Raw genomic sequence first — 20,481 nt, 5'->3', positions numbered from 1 at the left:
ATTTTAAAGAATTGAGAGGGATACAGCTCACTTACTACTAAAATTATGACAGATTCAGTTCACCAACTGTCCAGGTTGGTGACCTCCTTTCTCAATATTCTCTGAGAAACTGGAAGGAGGCCTGAATGTGTGTATTTATTTATACTGCCACGTAATCCCATAAACAGATGTTAGGAAAGTAAAAGGAGATGGTTGGTTGACGGTATGTTTTAAATATATTTTTTCAAGATACACCGAAAACTTGACCAGAAAGCTCCTCAAATCCTTAACCCACTCTGTGCTTAAGAGCCACCATATTTCTATTTTATTCCAAGTCTAATTTATTTTTAAAACAAAAAGGAAAGTGAGATAGAAAAAAATAAACCGGAGGAGAAAGTAATACATAAAACATAATACTGCAACACAATCTAATAAGCTTTTCAACAATATATGTTTGTAATATAAATAACAGCATCATACCTTCTATCCCTCTGCTGCTCACTATGGTTAGAGGTCCGAGAAGCTATTTAAATAAAATAAACAAACATTTTAAAGAAATTAAAATATACTGTCACACCAGTAAGATAAGGATAATAGCATATCCCCTACCAATCCACCATAAATGAAACTGAGAGCATACAGCATCAGATCATGAATTCCAGATTTTAAGAATGGCCATGTTCAAATAAAAATTATTTGTATTAAATATGAGGGAATATTTTTCAAAGGTTGAGGGCACAGTTTCACTATCAGTTTAAGTCATTCTATACATCTGAGTTACCACCAAAAGGGGTGCCGTCCCCTTTCTTCTTGTTCCTTGTGATGTGTTCCTGCCTTGGGTATTGTGGTGACCCTAGAGTTGGAACTTTTTTTTTTTTTGTTGTTGTTGTTTTCATTAGTTACAACAGTCCATCAATAAATACAGAGAAGCGCTAAACACATCTGACTTTGCCTTTGATAGCTCATTTCTGAGATGTGTTCTTTTATTCCTTTTTTGGTGAAGTAACAAAAAAGACATTTTTTAAAAGAAAAAAAAGCACTAAGGTACAAAATTTTAAAAACTCACCTTCCTTACATTAAAAAAAAAAAAAGTTATTTTCTCACATCATATATCCTCAGATAGAAATTTACTAAATGTAACCAATGGTGATTAAAAGTCACCAACATTTTTCTTTTTTTTTCAAACCACTGTGTTTTAAGTTACGTGAAGTAAATAAATCTTGACCTCTTCATTTTTCTATTTTTGTCATATTTATATTCAAATAATTTTTTCCAATGGCCACATTACTTTTTTATTTTGATTGAGGAAAAAAAGAAGAAATCAGCTGAGGGACAAGTTTTTACATAGCAAATGCAATTCAGGAAGTGGTAGAGTCTTATTGTGCAGAAGCTGACACTGAGCTGTTCCTGTGCCATCACAGAATCCGAGCTGAACTCAGCAAAGCGTACTTGATTTAAGAATCACATAGTGCTGTGTCAGACATACCTCTTCCACGGGGCATTTTTGATGTGCACTATTCATGAGTGCTAGAGGAAAAAAAGAAGGGGTTACAGAAGAAGAAGAGGAGGTGAGAAAGAAGAAGAACAAACCAAGGCTTCAGAGCGACAGAAACCACGATCAAATGGGTTAGTCGCACAAGGAGAGCGCACATGCCAGTATCTCAGACGGACAACTGTAACGCCTATACATAATACAGTGGCTTAGAAAATTAAAGTTGAAGAAGATTTTATTCCCAGATTCATGCTGATTTTAACAACAGGAGTTTAGTACCTCCTCTGCAACAAATTAACAGTGAAGAATTCAAGTGATATGGAAAAGTCCAGTGTAGGGTTCAACAAAGTGCCACTGTAGGAACAAGAGGAGGGAAGTCAAACTTCTTTGAATGCTCTATTTAGTCTGAAATCATGCTCTGTCTGGGCCTAAGCTTTTTCCTTTCCCAAAAGAGAAAAAGAAAAGGAGGGGCAGGAGGGGAAAGCTGTCCCAGATCTCGTGAGGCTGAGATCCCACAATTCGTACTTGCAGCTCACTAAGAAGCGTGCTCAGACGGGCTGATCCACCTAGGAGGTGGCAGAGATGCCAGAAACGTCTCTGAGTTTCTGGTATAAATTGCCCAACTTCTAACCCAGCTCCATAAAAATCATTTGACTGAATAAAAACAAAAAATCTCCTACATAAGCGACACCTCAGCTTCACTTTCTCTTCCCCATGCCTTAACACAGCATTGATATTACCCACTCATTTGAGGGCAGTGGCCAGGGGGAAGAAAGCCAAGCTCTTCAAGTTTACTTTTGCAAGAGGATGGAAGAAAGTGTTCATTTAGTAAATGTATTCAATACAACTGCTTGGGTTACATCCCAATTACAGTGATAAAGGCATTAGAAATGAAAACCAGTTAATGAGGGATGTACAACTGAACTGATAAACCTGTCAACTTCTTTCATTTAATCTTCAACTTGAGAGAAATTCTACATGCTATTTTCGTCCTGAGGGACTTTGAAAGTACTTCTATTTATTTCAGTTACTAATACAAACAAACAAAAACCAAAAAAAGCTCAAACCTTTCTCCCTCCTGGTAAGGGCAGAAAACTACAGTGGGGCGTACAGATCTAGGATAATACAGCGAACTCCAAATCTCAAGTAAGGAGGTAAACTCACTTGCAACTAACATCACTTAGAGCATTTCTATACAAATAATTTTATTAGTAGGTACAAATACCATGTCTGCTTCTTCAAATGAGTTAACTCCTAAGCCACTACACACATTTTGACATGGTACCTATTGCTCGAAGAAAAAAATCTTACCGACATTTATGGAATTAAGCTACTTGCACATACATATTTATTACAAAAATTTCTTAAGGAAATTGAATAAATTCTCCTCTTCTTTCCTTCATCAGCCCCTCCTTTTTGCTTTCACCTTTTTGGTTACAAGCGTATGAACCTCAAGTATGGCCCTTCATGCTTTTAGTGCATCTTTTGTTTTGGAAGCTCTTAAATCTCCACAGAGGGAGCAGAGGTGAAAGCTATTCCATCTCCAGCTCACAAATATTCTTTAGAGTTCAACAAATGCTAACGAAAACAAAATACAAACTGTCTAAATAACCCTTGTCTCCTGACTTGAACAGCTTTTATTTCTTTACCATTTCAAAGAAACGAATTTGAATTAAAAAGAGTATGAGAGAAGACAGGAATTTTAAAAATACAATACATACCTGATTTAAAAACAAATAAAAAAAGTCGTTTTTTCTGGCCTTGCTATGGTCTTTTGATACTGTAAATCTATTCTTCATTCCCTTTATGGTTTCTCTGAAAAACTTATCCTTGGATTCCAAATTTTACTCCCGGACTTCAAATTGTGACACCTTTAAGATTTAATAAAATTGCTCAATTGCTCAATCAGGGAGGCTAATGGAGAAGTATTTCAGCCCTGAGTTACATATTGATAGCTAAGATAGTTGGCTCCTCAACTTCCGCACTCAGGTGAGAAGCGCTGGGATTTCCAGGAGCATATATTTAGAGATATTTAAGTGAAAGGTAAGCAAAGGAGTTAAAGTGGGCATAGAACAGGAAAAGCTCAACTCATACAACTCACATCTTTCCTCCTTGTAATTTTGTTGGTCTCAGGGAAGAATAAATAAATAGTCAAATCAACCCATAATATTTTCACTAGAAATATTTACTTCCACTAGTGTCAAGGAAGCATCCAAATGTGTTTGATCTAGTTCAGTAGTATTTAATACCTCATCTGCAATTCTAAGTAAAGTATTAATGAAAATACTGTAAATAACGAATAAATCAGTGACCTGTTTTTCTTACCAATACCACTTGTAGGTCTTCATCCAATTGTTTCTGGACACGTAATGACAAAGGGTACTCAATCTGTGCTACACATTTAAGTTTTGGAATGTTTTTCTTCCCCTATTTCTCCTCTGTGCAGTATTTTTGCAAGGGCAGTTAATCTTTTCCTTTACATTTGAAATGCACAGACTATGGGGCAAGAGGTATTTTAAGCTAAGAGATGTTAGCACAGGTACATTTTACAGTAGCTATTATACCACAAACTCCTAAACAGTGATATGAAAGAACTGGTGGCAACAGGAGTCTGACATGCATTTTAGAGTCTTATGAAGAGATTTTGGCTGAACTTGTAGTCTTTTAGGCAAGCTTTTTAGGCAACACAGAGGCAACTACAAAGTTTATTCAGAGACCTGCTCAGAGATACCATCCTGCTGTAAGCACTGAGTACTTCCACAATATAAATGCTGTGTGATCATTTCTATATTTCCATTAGCAAATCCATATGAAATATTGAACAGTTTGGTTACTGTAGACTTACTGTTTTAAAAGCAGGTTTCTTTTCCCACCAAAGACTGCAGTCTTAACCTCAAATAGCCCAAATTTTGTGGGAAATCAAATTTCAAGTATTCCTGATGATTTTATCATTCTCTCTCCCAGTAGCTGTAAATAAACATGGTTCTGCAATTAACTATTCCAGTTGATTTATATTAACTATTATCAATAGATTTTAAAGTAATAATATTACTTTCTGCAACAAGAATATGTGCTAGTATTTAAAAATACAACTTCTTTCAATGCTTTTTCCACTCTGGGCTAGATAAATCTACCATTAGCCCTACAAAATGTGCAGAATGTTAGCCTAAGAAGTTATTCTGCTCACTGTTCATCTGCTTTGGAATACAGATTAGTCACCATAGCACCTAAGAGAGAGCCTCTAAAGCAGGCAAGTAGAAAGAATAAAACATTACTTCTGCTCCTTTCCTTACCTACAAAATAATACACTAGAAGAGGTGACAGAAAGGATCCAGGTAAGAGGCCATGCTTGCTGTCTTTGCAATACTGAACACGGCATACGTCTACAGAGACACCTTCAAGCTTAAGCCAGAACCAAAAATAAACAAAAAATCAGCTAAGATTTGACCAGACAATTTATGTAGAAGTGGTAGAAATGGAGTTTCTAACAAATTGGAAATTTTCATAGAACTCTGGAAAAAGAAGAGCTGACGTTTTCCTCTTGAACCGTTTCTTGGCACACGGGGGAGGTCTTGCTCCTTTCTCTCAGCTCTGCTTCCAGGCACCTCAGGGAACTAGGAGGGTTACCTGACATTAAAGCTAGGCTGATTTAATTAATGCTTGGATGTAGCTAGAAGAGATCGTGCCACCCAACTCTCCTTCCAATCACTGATTTCTGTCCCCTCTCTTGAACCAACATTAGCACTCACCTGACCCCACAGTCAGCCAGTTCAGTGTTAAATACACATAAAACTAACCACTTCCTGTGAAGTTAGCTTTTGCCCATTTTACCTCCCTGAACCCGCTCCCTCTGGGGTCAGACCACCAGCGGCACACGGGAGGGAACGTGCCACTCTCAAGAGCAGACTCCATTTCCTGCCCCTCATTATTATTATTATTATAAAGCTTGCATAACTACACCCTAAGAGCAAGCCTGCCATTTCGCACAAATTAGACAGCAATGATGAATGAAGACGGCTGACGCCTTGCCTTGCCTTGCCTTCCCTCCGGCTGCCTGGCGCTGCCTCTGCACCCTCCCTGCACTATGCCAGCCCCAGTGGTTGTGTGGATGGGGGGAGAATGAGGTCACCCGCCCCATCTGGCTGGGGAAAGAGCGGCAGCCAGAAGAACCCAGGAAACTCCCAAGTAAAACAAAACAGAAATGAAAAACAAACAAAACCCCCAGCCAAAAGCAGCTGCAAAACTGCCAGATGGGAAGCCGCAGCCTCAGAGCATGTGCTGTGGTCTCCAGGACAAGCTCTTACACATCCTTCAACCACATATTTGCTTAGGACAGAATGAGAATGGAACAAACTTGCAGTTTCTTCCAGTGTTTTATGGCAGCAGAATTGCTTCTGCAGCCTTTCTCCCTAACACCACCTAAGGTGGAAAATGGTGCAAATACCATTCCCCCTTGGCCCACGGTTGCAGCATTTGGCTTGCCTTTTTCCTTCCTTTGACATCAATGTGTGTGATGCTGTCTCTGAAGTCAATGGAAATGGTTCCACTGATTTCAGTGGGAGCTGGATTTAGCAGTGTGTTCTCTGCTGAGACCTTCATTACAAATTCACGGGTAACTTTTGAAGAGTTTAGACTAGACAATGACTCGCAAACACATCTTATTTTCACATGCTTGTTTTCTTCAGACATCTTGGACCCACTTTTCTCCAGACACAAGTATGTCTTGGTAAGATCTTATCCTGCACAGTTCAGTGCCTTAGACACATAATGCATTTTCTGACCATTTTCTCTATGGTGCATACTGTATTACTGTTCAGCAATAGCAATGAGGGTGGAGGCCTCATGTCAATATGCAATAGATACAGCCTTCTCTTAATGCAAGCTATTAGAGCAATTAGAGCAGCCTAGGCAGAGAAGAAAGAAATGAGGGAAAGAGTTACCTTTTAATGTGACATCTTCAGTCTTACTTCATAACAAAGTACACGCTTCTTTTATTTTTTATTTTTGTCTCCGGAAGAGAGATTCTGCTGAGCTGTCAAACAGCTAAAACAAGATGACACCACCTTTCTATACAGAGTTGTAGTCAGGGTGGCAAGAAAGAAAATAGTCCATCTTCTTCCTCAGTCACAAGAGAGGGAGAGACCTAACAGTACTAAGTAATTTTAAGCATTTTCCACAGAATGGAAAGTTGAAACCATCTAGACACTTATCATGTGTCTTGAAAAAAAAAATCAGAGTTCAGTAGCCCATGGAAGCTGTGATTAAGAAATAAAAATAGATTTTTAACTATATTAATTAAAATATCTTTTTCCAGAAAATATTATACTTTCTTCAGAGAGAAAGGAATTTTTCAGGGTCTACTTTTAATTTAGATCTCTCCACTGGTATGGTTACTGGTATACATAGAATTATAGTCTCACACACTGCCTCAGTATATGCAGGAAGTTTTTTCCAGCTTATCTGAATAATTCACATGGTATTTATATTTTATCATAGTTATTCACAAACTAATATAATTACATACAATATTATAACAGTCATGAGCCTAGGCTTCTTGACTAGAAACATTTTTTGTCTGATTGTGCCTCAAAACAAAGTATCACTTGTTACTATATTTTCAAAAACATTATATATAAACTGTTTAATGATCTTCTTTATGGTTTCACATTTAGACGAGGGACTGGGGTGCAGGCAGTCTAGAATCAGTTCCTCGATTCACCATAAAAGGCCTTCTGTGATCTGGTACTGTTTTCCAGTTTCCTATGTATGGCAGCAATAGCACAGATAAAGTACTGCATTTAAACTATAGTATCAGGCAGACTTGCTCTGAATAAATCTTTCATGATCCCCTATGACTACCTCCAACCCAATCCATGCTAATAAGCCTCAAGTCCAGGAGAAGCAGATCAGCGGTACACACACTAATGTCTTTTTCCCCACAGCAAAATCCTCAGAGTTCTTTTATTAGTATGAAATTGAAAACATGGACAGAAAGGAAATAAAAATGAAAAGGGGAATAAAGGAAGAGCATACTTTGGAGGATGCAGATGAAGAAATTCTCTGCCTGGAAATATCATAATTATGGAGAAAGAAAGAGTCAATAAACAATGAAATCAGGGAAGAAGAAATTGGTCTTTCATTCAAGATTTATAAACAATTCTTTTTATTTTCCATAAAGAGTGCAGTGCATGAATCTAATTCTGTCCCTAGGAGAGGCAATGAACAGTTGCTGGAGATTTCTTTTGAAATGGAACAAGCTTCTGTTTTACCAAGTGAACTAAAATTGGGTATGTGCAACCCAGGGCCAGAGATGTTCACTTCAGTACTAGTGCATAAAAAAAAGTTCTCAATAAGTAAACTTTCTTAAGAATAGACTTACATCTCTTGATTGCTGCTCTTATAGATGACAAGGGTCCTTGGCTTAAAGGAAAAAAAAAAAAAAAAAAAAAAGAGAGAGATTACAATGCAGTTAACATCTCAAAGAGAGAACAGCTAAACAACATCATGCAGACTCCCTACACACTGTACAGTCCTTGCCAAGTTCATTTTCCCCAAACTTGTGCAATACTCTGCAGAACATCATACTCAGTCCCTCCTAATGAAAACCAGGATACAGCTTTCTTTCCATCTGTGCAAAGACAGAAAGCTAATTTTAATAACCACTTGTTCTCTTGACTGTGTGTGAATTTCTCCAAGTTTTCCCTTCAAATGAGCAGAATGTGAAGAGCTCTTGTACAAGTGTATATTCTCATATTTAGCATCTGAAGATTTAATATCCTGTAAATTTACAGAACTTACATAGTCCAAGAAAAACCTACACTCCCTTTACTAAATATTTTTAACAATTACTTAACAACATAACTTCACTTGCATTGAGGTTGCATTTTTCAGTAATAACTTGGTGGGTGGGGTTAGAAAGGAGGACAACGTGACCAAAAATTTGTGGATACACAAGGATAGAAAAATGTTTCCTTTTGCCAAATCATCTGTTTTCTTGGTAAGACTAAGTTTTATGACGCTGCTCTTCTGAAGGTCTTTTTTAACACCGATACAGCAGCCTCTACTATTTTTGCAGTTAAAACCCCAAAAGTAACTCAAGATTATCATTGTCAAAAGGTGGGAGCATGATATTAATAACCTGCCACATATACAAAGCTACAGGGGAGCTCAAAAAAACAAACCAAAACTAATTCAGAAAGGGAATTTATTTATTTATTTATTTATTAAGCACAACAGATAGAGCATACTTATTGGTGGGAAGTCTTTGAAAGTGCCAAATAACCTTTTTCAAGGCTAAAAATCAGACAGACTATATCTGGTTCAAATTAATATGGTATCTTTAATACAGCAGAAAGACCTATTACTCAAGGCTTTTCCAGAAACCCTCTGCCGCAGCAACAGCAGGGATGTCAGTAGAGAGAGGGCACTTGCATTTCAACACTTGCGTGTCTATGCCCGAAACAGGCGGGCAGCGCACAGATACTGGCAATTTCTCTGTCAGCCCCATTTGGCTCCACCAGCACTTGCACAGCAATGGCTTATGACTGCAGTGGCACCAGCAGGGTGAAGTATGGAGGGATTTGGAGGAGAGAGGTGGAGGAAAAAAAAAAAAAAAGATACAGAGAGAGAGAGAGAGAGAGAGAGAAACAGTTAAACATGGATGGGAACGTCCTCCCTCTAGAGCCATTCTGAAGTCTACTGAAGACCAGAAATGAATGTTGCTCTCACTAAACCATTCCCTGAAATAGTTTGGTGGGCCTAGGATAAACAACGCCTATTTGTCTGGTTTCAGAAACAGTTCAGAAGTGGCTTGGCTCCTGTCCACATAGCAAAACTGCATTAGAAAACACTGTGCATTCTCAGCAGAAAAGGAGTCTTATTATCCTTCCAAATGTCCCATCATAATACAGTCTTAAGGAAAAAACAAACAAAAAAACCCTTTTAATTGTGTTTTCCCCAAATGCACCCCATATTCTTTTCTTCCTTCCTTATAACTCGGTATACTCCTTTTGGATGTTCATTTTTTAAGTTCCTTCTCCTTCTTTAATTGCTGTAAATAACAACACTGTTTATGGTTTTAATAAAAGAATATGCGTTTTGATTATATTTAGTACCAGACAGAAAGAAGAGTAAAGTCTGGCAACATGAATCAGAAATCTTTTAGAATAGTAAATACATTCAATCTATAAAATATGCAAACTCAGGTATCAGCAAGAACCAGATGGAGCAGGTAAGTTCTTTCTCTAACTGACATGATCACTTCCAACCATTGCAATTTGCCTTAGAATATGATGCACACTTTTCAGACACGAGCAAGTATTTTTGGCTAGAAATCAAAGGAGTCATCATACACACAAAAGTTAAAGTTTTCCATACCTCATAAGAAACTAAAAGGCATAGAAAAGAATTTAAAAATCAAAGTGCACACACATGTACACATGCACAGAAAATCATTCATGAAACCAGCCTGGTGAAGTTGAAGCACCAGTATATCAAGAACAAGGCGGTTCAAGTAAGCAACTGTCTGTATAATGAAGAATCCAGGATAACACAGTTCTCTTACAAGATTTATGATATCACAGGCAAAACAAGTTATTATGAAATAGCTTCCCCCCCAACTTTCCATTAACAGGTCACCATCAACACCCTTCCTCTCCTCTGGCAAAACACTGCTTTTCCTGCCCCCAAGAGAGATCAATTCACATTTCACACACAATCATTGTTACGTATTATTTAGACCTGTTAAAAAGAAGGAAATCAGAGTGGATTTAGATTTTTTTTTTTTGTCATGAAACCCTGAAAGGGAACTGCAGATTCCATAACTTTATTATCCACTAATCTCCAGCGATTTAAAAGAGATGCTGTTGTTACGGCAGACTGATTTTGCCCACACCAGAGCTAACCCCTGCCCACATCCTCCTCTGCCCCACGGTTGATGGCCACCTTTTCTCTCAAGCCCTCCAAATAATTAACATAACCCAATCAAATTTGGGTCTCCTATGGTTGTAGTAATAATTCTGCTATATGGAGCCCCCACAGCTTTCCCACCTCCTCCTCCGGGCTGCAAGGCAGATCAGTGAACATATGAGAGCACATACAAAAACCCCCCAAAAACACATGGCGAGGAAAAAGGGAGCAGGAAGAAGCCAAATCTGCATGGGATCTCCGGTCCTGCTCCCAGCATGACTCCCAGCCCATCACACCAGCACAAGGGAGGGGGCGGTGCAACGGCAAACAGCTGGCAGCGTGAAGGCCAGGAGCTCCTGCGCTCCCCTGCAACGTGTGCGAGCACGGCTACAAATTCAAACTGCTGGAAGAAAACAGAAGAGGAAGCAGGAAGTATGAAGTTTAACAGCATGAAGGACCCTGAAAATGTTAGCTCAAACACTATCCCAGCCACCCCTAATGTGGAGTGAGTAAAGAGACAAACCATTCATACGTGCCCCCTGCTACGCACAGTGCAGGAGTGCACAGCTGGAGCAACGCCCCAACATCTGCAGATTCACCCTACCTCACTCACTCTATGTTTAAAGCACAAACTCTGTAACATTTCCAACTAAGGCAGGAGGCTTTTCATGAGTTATCACCTCCCAGCCTCTCAAAAGGGGGAACTAACCCACCTTTCTCAGGCTCTCTGCCAGCTAACCAGGGGACTCACTGGGTTCAGAAGGGATCTGTGACCTGCTCTACTTGCTACTCTGAAAGCAGCCGGGGCCTTCAGGCAGGCAGTAATACGAGAAGGGTCCCATCGGTCACTCTTTCCAAAAGAAAAAAAAATTGGAGTGGTTCATTCGAAGATGTCAAATATCCACTCACTCTTCCTCGCAGGCCTTGCTCTGGGTTTCCAAGGACACATTTTCTAAACATAACCACTCGAGGAAAATGCTTCAGAAGTGCGTTGTAAGCCCATGCACTGGGGAAATAAAATTGTGACAAACTAGACTGGGCAAAGAGCTGTAAACTGTTCCGTGGAGTAAGGGCAACTACTGCCTATAAAACACTGTTTCTCCCTTGTTAGGGGCTCTGCCCAGACGCTTTTTTCCCTGCACTGAGCACTGTGTCTCTTCCAAAGCAGCTCCCCTGCAGCAGCAGCATTACTCAAAGGCTCGCTCCTGCAGGGTGGCTCCAACCCAGCACAGCAAGCAGGTGAGTGCTGCTCACCTGAGCAGCCCCCGCCCAGGAAATGAGAGCGAGTGCTGCTCAAGTGCAAGAAAGTTGTAATCACAAAGCAATCTCCTAGGGAGCACACAGGGATTCGTGTGGGACTCAGGCAGGACGGCATCCAAGTCAGAGTTACCTAAGCAAAGAGGCTAGGAGGTTCTGGACTACCTTTTCATCCACACATCTGAAAATATACCGACGTATCTGCTGCAAAGCCTCAAAAATGTACCTATCACATCATGTTATGTGGAGCTTTTCTTAAAGCATCAGTCCCAAGCATCACAGCCCTGTGTGTAAGCTTTTTAATATATCTCTAATTGCAATGGTTACTGACTCTCTCTTATGCAAACAGCCTAAAAAAATATAAATAAAATGTTGCTATTAAAAAAAAAAGTGACTTTGTAGAATGTGAACCAAGAATTTTTAAAGAGTTGGCATTGACATTATTGTGAAGCAAAATATACATTTAACAAAAGGCATGACATATTCCTCTCAGTTACTTTAGAAATCTTGCTATCTTCACAAAAGTCAATGGACTACAATGCAGTATTTTTTTAACTTATTAGAAAGCTATTAATATTATTTAGAAAACATCATACGAAACACAAAATGTTTAAAATCCCATCTAAATGATTTCATTGCAGACTGAATTACAAAAAAAATAGCAATTTTCAAGTTAATTCAAGAGTACTGCAAAAGATCAGATTTCATCATCCAGATAACAGACCTATTAGTTCTACCAAAAAGCCTTCAAACTTAAGGACAAATGAGGCAGCTGTCCTATCTTCCTCGTGTGGATGCAGTAGATAAAATTGTATTAATCCTATGGATTAAGTGAAGCTACACTGAAAAAAAAAATATATTAATGCAAAATGGTCAGGGTCTTCAATGGCTCAACTGCAGAGGTCTTTCATGTCTGTCAGTGCTCTAATACACAAATATTATGCACAAATTAGATTAAGTGATGCATCAACTCAAGATGCAGTTTCGCTACCAGTGCAAGACAAACTGAGACTGCACAGCTGGTAGTCCCATCTTCCCACACTCACCACTTCCAGCAGCTCTCTTGTGCAGGAGCTGACATAGTCACAGGTCGGCTAGATCAGCCACATAGTTTTGATAATAACAAATAACCTTGTCCCCAAATATCCCAATTAATTTTCAGCCAGACAGGCTGGCTGGTCTAGGCAGCTGCAGAGCCACACGAGCACTGTGGTGACATGAGAGGCAGCAAGTACAGGCAGCCAGGGATGCCAGCGACTGTCCTTGCAGAAGCGGCAGAGGACAAAGTTTAAGTTTGTCCAAAAACAAACCAAAAACAAACCTTAAGTCCATGGGTCGCTTCTAATACGAAGTTAAATCAACTGCAAAACACCAAATCTTGGCTATACCTCAGGCTGGCTGTTCTTCTCATCCTTCAGCATGAGCTGATTCACTATTTTATTTTTTTTCTGCTGATGTTGGTTGCCCAGATTGGTTCCCTGTGAGATCAGACAAGCACCAGAAAAAAGGCAGCTGGCAGCAGCCTGGCACCTCAGTGGCCTCTCCGCAACATTAAGACATGCCCTCACATTCCCTGCGAAACAGTGCGGTATTGTCACAGCCCTGCATGCGCAGAAGGCTAATAAACCCTGTCACCTCAGAAATCGCAGTAGCACAGATCTGGTCATCTAGGAAATCAGATTCACCCCAGTGTAATTTTGCTTCCCTCTTGGGTCCAGCCCCAAAAACAAGTAATCCTGAACCACTAATTAAGTCCAGCGACAATTCTAGCCTCATCACTATGCTGAAGCTGTCTACTTCCACATCACTTATTAAATGCCACAACTGTGACTTCCCACTGTCTGAACAAGCACGGATGTAGTTAAGAAGCAGCTAAAATCCAGCTGTTCAGCTAATTAGAACAGCTCACAATGATCAGCCCAGAGAAATCCTTTCAGGAATGACTCTCCAGCCACTTATTACATATTAATTTGCTTGTCACTGTCAGATTTCAGTAAGTGAACTTTAGATTTTAAGGTAGATCACAGGCCAGAAATCCAAGAAGATCGTGGTAACAGATAATAACATTTCACATAGCAATTCCTGCAACAAACTAGAAGTCATCAAGCTGTAATAGCTTTCACACTTAATGCTGTCAAGCTTAAAACTTGAAGCTGAAACAGCCAACATTTCTTGTAAGTCTATCTAGTTAATGCATATCCTGAATTAACTCTTTCCTGATCCAGAACCATGGACACCCTAGAAAAAAAAAATCCCTCTTTTCACTTAGCATTTTCTTTCAGAGAACAATCTGAGCTGAATGCACCCAAAGATGATTACATAAACCTGCCCATTCCAGAAAGGCAGCTCCTCCGAATGGCGCTCAGCTTATTCTCAGCCTTCATTAGACGCCTATTCATTTCAGCTCCCAGGAAAGCGTGCACTGGAAGAATGGACGTCTCTGCGCATTGAAGAGTTTGGCCCTTCTGTAACAGCCAAGAAGACGTTTCTCCATATTTTTACTCACTGTTGTGATACCCCTGAGAACATGTCTCAAAGAGAAAAACTAAGAAATACTGCAGTGCTTTAAAGACAATTTAACCTTGGTAGTAAATATTTCTAACAGTAGAAAGCACCTATAACTTTAAGCGTAAAATCACTACAACATGACAGTAATGCAGTACAGTAAATATAAATACAAATATCATTGAATTGGTTTGGTGACAGTGACGAGATATTTGGGTCCAGCACCATATCCAAAGGGAGGAATCAACTCTTTAGGATTAGCAAACTTAGCTATAAACTGTGCATTTTTTTTAACATGGAAATCCTTTACCATTAAAGTCTACATAGTTGTGGCATTTGCAAATGGAGTAGGATGACAATGCACTTCTACAGTTAAACAATATGAAATGAAGTTTGCTTCTGAAAAATGGCTCTTTGGTTCAATTAACTTGCAGTAGCTTTTCAGCCGGTAAACCAAAGCCCTCTAGAGCCACTGACAGGACCTTCTGCTTGCCACACACATCTCTGAACATCAAAATACTATCTGGTGGCTGAATGAGATTCAGAGTCTTTGTAAGTAACATCACAGATGAACAAAACCTTTTCTGAATCATAAAAGATGAACAGGTCAAAGATATAAAGCAGAGCTGCAGATCTGGATCAACAGCATTCAAGATATCTTAACAGGCCTTTAACTATTAGTAAGTATGGATATTAGGTTTTCTAGGGGTGTCCATAGCTCTGGATCAAGATACTCTGTATACTTTCTGTGTAGTATATACAGAAATAGTCTGTGTACTTTCTAGAACATATAACTCGTAGTCTTATGGCTATCTTTACACCTAAAGTTCTGTAAAAAGGGAAAGAGGTAAGTGAATGCCCTCATCTGACCAGAAGCTTTAATGATTACTGAAAAAGCAGGTAGCACTTTGCCTTACAACACTGGATATCTTCAGCCCCTGTTAAAACCAGTTAAAACCAGGATATAAAAGAGAAGACTAGAGGGGGAAATCACTCAAAAGGTAGTCAGAGAATGGTATATCCCTACTAGCTTTTGAAAACACAGAGGCTGAGCTTGCTTTCAAAGGAGAACGAGCAGGGACTGAAGGAGACTGATCACAAGAGTGAGAACTGCAGAAGGCAGAGGAACCCTGAGCTGCCCTCGAGGAGAATGCTTGGATGCTTAAAAGGATACTGACTTCAGAGCAGTACTGAAAATGAGGTAGCAAGTTATAGATGTTTCTTGGTTTGCCTAGATCTGTGCATCTTCTGTGCAAAAAGTCTCTGTGACATATGGGTCAATTTGCCTCAACTATCACGTGTCCTCAAATGAGGAAACTAGTGGAACATATGAGGAAGCAGTGCCAGGGGAGTCTTGAGGAGTCTTATGGCCTTTAGCAGACAGATAACCGAGTCTCACTTCCATGGGAGAGTACCAAACAGCTTCTACACTCAGCATTTAAGACTGTATCTGGATCCTGTCTGGTCAAACAGAGATTAACAGCATACAATTCCAGTTCTGAATATAAAACCTAGCAACTTGAGCAGCATCCAAAATGTAAAGTTCAAATGCAACTACAGAAGTGGGATTATGAAGAAGCATCCCATATTGGCGTAATTTCAGTTGCCAAAAAAAAAAAAAAAATCAGCTGAGCACTTTTGAGAATTTTATAGTACATCAGCAAATGCTGAGCACTTTTACAAATTCCATCCCATTGGATTTTAAGGCTCCTTTAACCTAATTCAACTTCTTTTTATAGACCATCTGAGTTAGATGAGCAGTGTAAAATTTGCTGGAGTTTAGGCTTTAACCAATTGAGGAAACAAAAGGAATTTGCTCAGTGCTTTAATTGTAGGCATATGCTGACAGTCAAGGCATTTGTTGTGAAGAGGAAAGCGTTCTATAAAACAGATATGGTAATACTCAGGCAAAGACAGTGAACTCTAACTCACAACTTTAAAAAATAAAATAAAAACCACCACACTGTAAACTTGAACCGAAAGCTAAAAACTTCGTACAAAAATATTACAAGTACATTCATATACAGATACATACGGACTTCAAACTGGCCACCTATATCCTTTAAGGAAATAATAACATCAATTAACAAGCAGCAGAAATGCTCATTTTCAAGCCTCCCATGTTAAAGTCTCACAAAAGCAAAACTATCTCTATGGGTGATCACATCTTGTTCCAATGTACTGCTGACTCACTCAGTTACACCCTACGATGCATTAGGAATGCGAACTTTTAACAGCAGCCCTTCCCCAAGGCACGCCGCACCGAAGTGGCACGTTAAAGCCACCCACAACCGCACCCTCCGCCAGCCCTGCCTTTCCAGAAAATGCCCTCTCTGCAGCACTGTCAGAGAAGCAACACGTTTGCCTATACACTCTTCCCATCCCTCTTTTCCAAAAGAACTGAAGCACTTCTGTTTCTCCTACACCACGGATACCGACAGAGCTTTTGGTTACCAAAGGCAGAAAATGATTCCTCAGAAATTTACACTGTGTAACCAAAGACACCCTCAGACGGCTGTAGGTCTACAGTGCTTATATCCAAGTTTACACACAACCACGAAAATTGCAATGCTTATTGTTCATTCAGAGATTCAGCAACTCCAAGACCATGGTCAACCATTACCAAAAAGACAGCCATTAAAGATTATTTTTCAAAGTAGTAAGAGTCTTGCAGTCAGGACTGTATAAAGATACAGCCAAGATATGGCTTATAGATAAAGGTAATAGCAGTACCTTCGTCAGCCCAAGCTGGGGGAAAAAACAGCCAAGTTTTTGATATTCAAATTTCCCCCCTAGTATGAAATGGAAGTATCAACCATTAAAGCCAAACAGACTTTTAAAAACACACCTAAATCTACAAAACCCACATCTGTCCTCAAAACACTGCAGTACCCCAATGCATGAGCAGTACCACTGAATCTGCTCTAAGATCTCCCAAAATACCTACTTCAACAACCAAAAGAAGGCCTTAACCAAGTGAGGATGCTTCTGCAGTGAAACAGATCTTGTATTCAAGCAAGTCACCATACAAACACATCATAAGAAGAACCTCCTCCACCCTCAATCACACATGCCGACTGCCTTCTAACATCAGAAACCTCAAACTACATGGCAAATGAGTAAATATTTCAGCCTCTATTGGATGATTATACCTTGGAAGAAGAAATCACTGTCATCACGTTTCCCCACTCAACTAAACTTAGCTTCAGAAGCAAACACCTTGCAGAACAGACTGAACCGGACCTTTCCGGGGCAGCAACTCTGAGAAATACCTCTCCAAAACACCTCACAGCCACAGCAGTCAATGCCCCTCCCTAGCACATAAGAATCACCAAGATACATAGCTCTTTCACATGCTCATCCAGGCACTTCATTCAGCGCACCAAGTGCCAGCGCGTGAACTAGGCAGAGGAAATTAAAAGCTGCCAGGTCTGAGAATCAACTTACCCAGGCAACTGAAAGGACAGAAACACCAGTTACCAGCGGGGTAACCCTCCTCCTGTAACAACCACTTCATCTCTGACATTTGAGTAATAATCCCTGATCCTAAATCTCTACAAAGGCCTAGAAAATAAAATTATCTCCAGCAGATGTTAAAGGCTCTGAATTCAAATAAGACACTCGTCCAATAAACTTGGTAATTTCTCTAACCTCTGCTCTCAACAATGCCCTTAACTGCATAGGCAGTAAATTGTTCCTGTCCTTTTTCTCCTGCCAGCCAACCTTATCTCCCTCTCCCCTCCGTAACATCCCTCTGGGCCTCCAACAGTAATAGTGACCTTTTCTTTAAGGCTACCTAATCGATCAACACAGTCTAGTTAAACCCAAAACAAAGGTATTTTAACTTTCTCAAGAAGCAGCAAAGCTTCAGGGAGTGTATCCTACGGTACAGGAATGCAGAAAGCATTATATTAAACTAGCAGATGCCAAGTCCAAAGAGATTCTTTTGCATGCAACACACGGTTACGCTGTGGCACTCCCCGCTCCAGAGTATCGTGGATGCTAAAAGCTCACATGGGTTCAAAATTAAAGTGAATGCATAGAGGGCTATTAAATACAAAGCAGCACCTTTCTCAAGAGGCCCCGGAGCCACAGAAGTCTGGATGCTGAGAGAATAGACGGATACTTCCCAGTATATATGTTCTGTTCTTACGTTTTTCCTTAGGCTTCCACTTTGCACATAAACAAAGTAAGAATACTGGATTAGATGGACTTCTTTCTGCTCCAAAATGGCCATTTTTACTCCCTTAGTTATCTCTCAGGCTGGAAGAAGGATGGCTGTCCATTTTTTCCAGTTACTTCAGTTGTTCTAATAAAAAGATGAAATTAGACTTTACTATAGACATTTGAAAAATCTCAATTTTTTAAAAATGCTGATGTAGCCTTATCAATTTATATTCCACCTCTTCCACAAATGTTATTTTTTTTTTCCACACCACTAGCTAGGTAGAACTATAATACACTCAACAAAATACCTGTTTTTAAACACCTGCAACAAAGCACTTAGGTCACTAAGGGAGCACATTTTCTCAGTCCAAACACTGTAACAGACATATTTAAAAAGTTCACAAAAAATAGTATGGGAACAGTAATTAAGGGAAATACAGAGAACTTTGTCATCAATTCAGATCTGCCCGATGTAGATAAAAATCAAATGCTGCTGCTAACAGAAAGCACTGAAAGTTTGTTCACACTGGGTAACACTCACTTAGCAGAGCCTTTTTCCTTGCTGACAGTCTGAGAAGGAAGAGGACAGATTGAGCAGTAATGCAAATAATCTTCTGTCCCCTACAGGGGGGTAGGGTGTGGTGGGGAAACCTGTACTGTAGCCGTCACTACTGCACTTGCCCCAAAAGACTGTATTCTTTCTTCCTAGTTGTGAAACCTACACCTGCCCAAAGCACTGCATTCATTTAGCTGTTCATGGACTTATTTTAGACGATCCAGTGGAAACAAGGCAATAAAATGACACAATGGTCTCAAAAGCAGTTTTCCAAAAGAAGCTCTGTTCTGGGGAGAGGAGGTAAGCTTCCTGAACCAATCCAGTCATAAAATATTGTCAGAATTGTTTGTATTAAGACTGTAATTAAGACTAAATATTTATGTGTTGGGAGATGGGGAAGTAGGAATCCCCTCCATATGAAACAGAAGAATTGTAACAGTAAAAACAAAGTTTTTTCCTTCCACCAAGCACTTATTCCAAGTAAAAACATTGCTTAACATGACATGAGATCACTCATGCACTTCTTTTGCTGGAACTAGAAGTTACACTGTGTATCAAAAAAGAGATTCAACAACAACAAAAATAAAGTATTTGTGGCTGGAACATTTTAATTAGATTTGGATTTAAGAATCATGATCTTCTCTAACTAAAGTTTTCTCACAAAAAAAAAAAAAAAAAAAACACACACACAGACAAAGATCTGCTCTCAGGGTTCCTAGGTGAAAAATCCATACTTAGCAAACTTAGTAAATTCTTGGTTGCTTTAGCATATGCTTACAAAGATGACAGCAGCTGTATCACTGAACAACACAGTTTCAAAGTTACTTCTGTTCTCTCTATGGGAAGGAGAGAAAATATAGACTGGTTATATCCAAAATATGCAAGTTCTCAATGGCTGTTTTCCAAAAATAACTGGAGAATCTGAAAGTTACCTTCTCTGATTAATGGCATACAACACTCCAGCACGAAGAAAACAACTGTGAAAAGGACATGGTTGCCAGAAAAACACTACATGAGCGATGAGATACTGTATCAGATAATACACCTACCCTGCTCTTCCCTCTTGTCATCCCCTCCGGATCCAGTCTGTTTTGCTGTTCTTAGTAATGACCGACTGCTCAGCTGGTCATGGGATTCTGCAGTCCTCTAGGCAGGGCATTAGTCTCTACTCTGTGAAACACTACCAAATAGTGCTGCATAATCTCTGTAAACTAGCGGCAGCAGGAATAAAAAGGCACTTACTCACCTACAATTTAGCCTGTCCCCATCTGTTATTTATACTACATTTCATTAGCTAAAGAAATGAAATGTCTTTAAGCATTGTTATTCTCTCCAACACACTGGGCCATTCAGCAAATTTCTGCTCTTAGAATGGCTAACATATTTTTAGCTAACAGATTTTTAGCTTTAGCTTTTTTTTTTTTTTTTTTTTTTTTCATTTCAGAGTTTATATAGTACTTTGTGATCTTCCCCAGGTTTCAAAAGACAACAAAACTGTAAAGCTCTTCTAAACAACCCTAAGAAAAAAATTAAAGCAACAAGTAAAAATAACAGTAATGGAGCAAGACATACAGTCAGAACAAATCTCATTTCCAGGCTGTTAATTTTACAAAGTAAA

At 39.4% G+C, this 20,481-nt stretch overlaps 1 protein-coding gene across 5 annotated transcripts in view; it reads right to left on the bottom strand.

Moving 5' to 3' along the window:
• SH3D19 (SH3 domain containing 19) overlaps positions 1-20,481 on the bottom strand; it is a 94,159-nt gene that overhangs the window by 34,473 nt on the left and 39,205 nt on the right. For 3 of the 5 annotated variants that reach the window (XM_062573864.1, XM_062573865.1, XM_062573868.1), the window contains exons 3-4: positions 7,851-7,891; positions 460-502 (exon numbers count right to left, since the gene is read on the bottom strand). In XM_062573864.1, coding sequence (XP_062429848.1) covers positions 460-502; positions 7,851-7,891 — 84 coding nt within the window. Of the gene's footprint in view, positions 1-459; positions 503-1,465; positions 1,507-7,850; positions 7,892-20,481 lie in introns of all 5 variants that reach the window. The other 2 variants (XM_062573867.1, XM_062573869.1) reach the window with 2 other exon arrangements.

Source organism: Rhea pennata, chromosome 4 (genome assembly GCF_028389875.1).
Source record: "Rhea pennata isolate bPtePen1 chromosome 4, bPtePen1.pri, whole genome shotgun sequence".
NCBI classification, from domain to species: Eukaryota; Metazoa; Chordata; class Aves; order Rheiformes; family Rheidae; genus Rhea; species Rhea pennata.
The sequence above is the reverse complement of the archived record's forward strand: the minus strand, read 5'-3'. Positions and strand labels throughout refer to the sequence as shown.